Source organism: Pygocentrus nattereri, chromosome 21 (genome assembly GCF_015220715.1).
Source record: "Pygocentrus nattereri isolate fPygNat1 chromosome 21, fPygNat1.pri, whole genome shotgun sequence".
Taxonomy (NCBI): Eukaryota; Metazoa; Chordata; class Actinopteri; order Characiformes; family Serrasalmidae; genus Pygocentrus; species Pygocentrus nattereri.
In genome coordinates, this window is record NC_051231.1 from 6,991,750 (window position 1) to 6,997,169 (window position 5,420).

At 42.2% G+C, this 5,420-nt stretch overlaps 1 protein-coding gene across 5 annotated transcripts in view; it reads right to left on the minus strand.

Annotated features, from left to right (window-relative positions):
* The window catches only part of slmapa (sarcolemma associated protein a), a 68,520-nt gene extending 65,844 nt beyond the window's left edge, over window positions 1–2,676 (minus strand). For all 5 annotated transcript variants that reach the window (XM_017704882.2, XM_017704880.2, XM_017704881.2 and 2 more), the window contains exon 1: window positions 1,187–2,676. In XM_017704882.2, coding sequence (XP_017560371.1) covers window positions 1,187–1,384 — 198 coding nt within the window. In that variant the 5' untranslated portion in view covers window positions 1,385–2,676. The remainder of the gene's footprint in view (window positions 1–1,186) is intronic.
* Window positions 2,677–5,420: the final 2,744 nt, after the last annotated feature.

Here is a 5,420-nt window from a genome sequence, read left to right on the forward strand (position 1 = left end):
CAAATGCTGGGGATCCACTTTGCTGGCTCTGTATCATGTATTGCCTGTCAAATCATACCCAAGAGAACCAATGAAGAGCCTAATAATCAGCTCATGAGGTTCAGGTGTGCTGGGGTTTGACGCTCCAGGGATTGGAGTGAAGTAACAGGGACACAAAAGTGTGGTATTCCTTACTCTACAGACAACTCAGCTGAATCCTTTACTGGCAACTGTGGCCCAGACGGTCATCAAAGTAACAGGGCCTTTCTTAATGCATCTTCAAGCCAGGCTTGATCCCACTGACACCCAAAACTGCATAAGGAAAACGTGGTTAATGGTTAAACCTGACTAAACACTCATTGCTCTTCTGCGAGACCTGGGTCGCTGTTCACTGACCAGTCAAAAGAAACACTGGCTGTTCAATATGCATTATCCACATGAGCAATATCACCCGCACGCCGTTTCTGAACAGTTAATACTGCTGCAACCTGCAACCCTGAAAGAGACGGATTAAGAGATTTGACCGTGTAGTCAATCTAGTGAGGGATCAGAGACAGAGGTTATGACATTAGCAACACTTTGACAGCTAATTGTTTAGAAAAACAAAAAAAGCAAGCCTAGTATTGCTTACCCAACAGCACGGCTTGTACTACACACTGAATCAGAAAAGACCACCTGTGAACCTAAATATGAGGAATGTTTTGATTCCACTACTGAATTACAGACTTGACACCTTGACTTTCACATGTTTACACTGATTTGGGCACATAATCTCTCTTTGTTTGAGTCCCTTGGGCCTTTAGCCACAGTCCCTCAGAGAGAGCAGCTTGGGTTACTTTTACTGGAGGATGTGTTTGGTTCCTGTGTCCACCCAGAGATATTAAAGGGATACACAACACCTACATGTTGGTGGCAATCATTAATTTCACCACATGAAATGTATTAATAATAATAATAATAATAATAATAATAATAATAATAATAATCTCATCTGTTCTTTAGGACTCCTAATTCCAAGTGTTTCACTGGGATTCAAAAAAGAGATATCAAACAAGATGTTGGGGTACATAAAAAGTGTCATTAGATTTCAGCTAGTCAACTAAATCAAAACGGCTCTCAATTAGGAAGATGTATTTCACACACATGAGCCTGTTGGACCTGTTTCTGCATGCAGAGCATACAACACACACACACGCACATGACTCACCTTGCCTGTCTTGTGGTCGAACCACACGAGAGCGTGGTTCCTGGACAACACCTTGCAGTCGAAAGTGGCGTTGTTCTGGGCAGGGCGACAGCGGGCCACCGACCGCCCGATCTTGACGGGCTCGTCCAGGTAGACATGGCGCTCCTGAAACGGGTGCGAGTTCGGGCGGCAGGTGAAGATGGCCAGCGCTGAAGGCATGGATGACGACGACGGCTTGGGAGTGCTACTCCAACCAGAGACGAAAGGCAGGGCTTCTTGATCCAGAATGGCAAACCTTCCACTTTCCTATCTTTTAGGGAAACAGTCGATGTCGTGTTTGGCTCGTGGAACACAGACGCATGCACATACTTCCAAACCGGCTACATAATGTCCAAAAGAAGACCTTATCTAGACACTATAAGCCCCCTTTTCCCCCCCGTCTCGTAAATCCACCATGATGTCAAACAAAACCCAAGGCGATGTAGGACTGCACCTCCACCCGGACATACAAATGCATCGCTTTAGCTTCCAATGTCAAGCCACGACTCGCTTCACCCGAAAAGTTTCCAACATCCAGAAGTCCAAACACATAAAATCCGTCCCAAATCCGGAGCTTAAACTGTCCAGTTACGGGGACCTGTTGGGGCCAGTGGATCTCAGAATCTCAGCGACACCTTTGCAAACCGACAACTGTCGCCTTATTAGCCGTAAAGCGCTTTCACATCGTGGGCTAAACGCGTCGTTTTGAGCACAAATTATTCAAGTACATTTAGGAGAAGACGCACCAGCTACCAGGAGTTAAGGCCAATTCAATGTTGCTGAACTAGAGCAATTTATCGGTTAACCAAACCCCAAAAAACAACGCTGCACCACTCCCCACACGAGACGGGCAGGCAGCTAGCTACACATTGTTTAGTCGTAAGATGAGCCTCAAAAACATGATTATTGGCCTTAAGACATCCAGCCGAGCACAGCTAACGCGACGGACTGATCAACCACACGTACGGAATAAAGTGTTTTTGGTCTTCATTGCAGCTAACGCGTCAGCTCGCTAGCTCCACTCCAACGTCCGAAACTTGGTCTGCTAACGAGATACAGAGACAAGCCGAGTTAGCTTGCGAGGTAGAGGTTCGTTTTGTTTCACCGAGTCTTGTTTTTTATTGAAAGAATATCCTTAATATCCCAGCCGTCGATTCCTGCGAGCGGTGCTCTGCAGCGTAACCTGTATTCCCCAAGTCATAAAGTTTGCGCAGTGAATCCCGTAGCCCGCTAGCTTAGCCGCGTTAGCTTCGGAACTAGCCTAGCCTAAGATGCTAGAAGACACGGAACACAAGTTTCTGACCCTTTCTGACACCACGTAGCCTGAGCTACGGCTCTCATTGGAGGCTCCGCTTCCTGGAGAGACCAAGCCGGGTGAATAAAGTGCTCCAGTCGACCCGAGTTTACATCAGGGACTATTTAGACTAAGTTACCCTCCTCCGCAACTCACCGCCGCCATACTGGTGTGGAATATACAAACCGGCGGGGCTCGCGAAAACGAGAGCTAGTGGGCGGGAACTGAGCGCTGATGCTAAAAAACATCCAATCGCAGAAGAGAGCTGGCAGTCGAGTTAACCAATAGCGTGCTTCAATTTGAGAATTTTAAATGAAGTCCTATGACGGGTCACTTTTTTTCTACCCACCGTGTTTCCCACCGTGAGCAGCCCTTTTTAAGGAAAGTTGGATAAAACGTAATTTACCGAAGGCTCCAAACGAAATCTATCGCACGTTGAGACATTCTTATAATCTTCCATGAAATAACTAGAATTTAAAACTCTTCAAACTGTTTATCCAGAGGTTTAGGCTTAGGTCACTATGTCCAGTTCCAGGTGTCAGATGCCAGGTGTGCTCCTATGGGGGTTTATAGTACCCCCATAATATAATGGGTTGAAGTGATCCAGAACTAATAATCCAACATCTGCACCTGACCTCACTAATGCTCTTGTGGCTGAATGCAATCACTTCCTCACAGCAACGTTCCGCCACATAGTGTAAAGCCTTCCTGCAAGAATAAAGGCTCTTACTGCAGCAAAGAACAGAGCCCCTGAGACAGATTCCCTTTTTCCCTTTTTATGCCCTTGATTTCAACAGAGACGCTGAATAAGCAGGTGCCTACAAGACATATGGATATGGACACGTATACTATCTTATCTCTCTCTTTGCACTGCTTAGTGCACAAAGCTACGCTGCACCGAAAGCCAAAGGCCTTCACAAATTAAACCGAGTCAGAGGAATCCAATGTTATTTGTTCTGTCTGCTTCTTGTTTACTTCACTCTGCAAGATGCTAAAGTGTGGACACTTGCTTTTCTTGCCCTTACTATAAAAATGGTACAGACTATGGAAACACCTGCAGCTTTTTCTTAAGACAGACAAGCTGCAGCTAGAATGCTATTCAAAAATGTATTACATGCATCATTACACAGCATGCACATGCTTATACACACGTGTGAATAAACTGAGCAGATTGGTGATTTGCCAATGGTGAGGTCGTTGTTAGAACTAGGAAAGATGTTTAAGTTGGAAACCTTTTTTTTTTCACATTAAAGTAACATTAATGCTGGTTTGTGAAATGATGCCCCAAGAGAAATGTATAGACTCAGATTTCTATACAACGGTCATGATAGAAACAAGGGGTCACAATGTTTACAGTGTATTTACTACCGTCGTATTTACAATCCAGTGAACCTACATGTGTCTTGTTTAGTTTTCAAATGTAATGTTTATATTGGTAAAAAATAAGATTCATTTGGGGACGATTTTGTCTTCAAAATCCCTACACGTAGGCCTTCCTCCACCAATGTACATTTAAGGCCAAAACCAGGGGTCAAAACTGCGTGAAACAATCTCTCAGGCATCAGCCAACATATCTGTAAACATTTTTATAATACCTTTTAATAATGGAGCTTTTAGAGGCACTGAATTCTTCAGATGCCTGGTTCCTATCACCACCACTCAGTAGGACTCTCTAGAGCAAAACATCTCACACCAAACGACTTGGAACAACTCTGTTTACATCTTGACCATTTGATCATGCATGAATTTGAAAATTCAGTGGAATTCCCCTTTAAGGAGAGAAACCAAGTGCTCAATTGACATGTGGGATTGTGGGTTACCCAGAACATCTGTCATACCTAGGAGAGCATACAGAACTCTTAATGTCTTAGACAGGCTAATCCTATTTGTTTGGTGGGTCTTATAAGATTTATAGGATGATTTAGTTGTGATATTTAGGACAATGCAGTTCCACTACTGAAGCAATGTAATGGCTCAGCTTCGTCTGCTTGCATTATAGTGTCCATGTACATGATTTGGTCACTACGAGCATTTATATTTATGTAAATGCCTGTAAAGACTAAGAAAACAAGTGCAAATGTTTGTTTTTAACAGTTAGATAATGTGCCTATATACAGTTTATGCAGTTGAGGACATGAACCATTACATTAAAGCCTAAACATCCATCAGTTTGAACTTCATTTACAGTATAACGTGCTGCATTTACATGGAGGTAGGCCAGATTGTATAATTTTGTTATAGATTAAAGATATGTAGTATTATTATTAGATTGTAATTATTATTATCACAGTTATATATTCTTTAAAATTGTGCTCATATTTTCTAATATTGTTGTATTTTAAAATGCATCTTGCAAAGAATGAGCAAAACTACTGCCATATGTTTCAGTGGAGAAAATGCAATGCAGGTGTATAACGTTATTAAATGCCACCACTGAAACGATCTTTTAACTATTGCTGCCATCGCCGTCTCAATGTTGTATAAGGGATATTATAGGTATGTTGCTTTTTTAATTGATAAATTATAAAGGTGGGTAGGGCAACACACTTTAAATATAAAAGACTCTTTTCAACCAATAGCAGGCTCCCTTATTAAAATGGAGGCGGAGCCAACATAAAAAGCAAAAAGAGAAAGCAGAGCTGATTTGATTCTTTCATCGTAATTTTTATTCAGGTTTTACCGAATAAAAAACATACAAATATTCATGAGTTGTCGGTGCCCTGTGGTGGATAAAGATGTAAACCTTACTGTAATTATTTATTAATTTGTCGTCATAATTCTGCAAATGTAAATGTACATTTGAATCTCTTTGTATGCGCGTTTTACACCGTTGAGAAAAAAAAAACGAATTAAAACCAGAGCGTGCGGCAATTACGCGATCTACAAACTATATGCAAAGTCTCAGTCTTGAACGTAATGTTT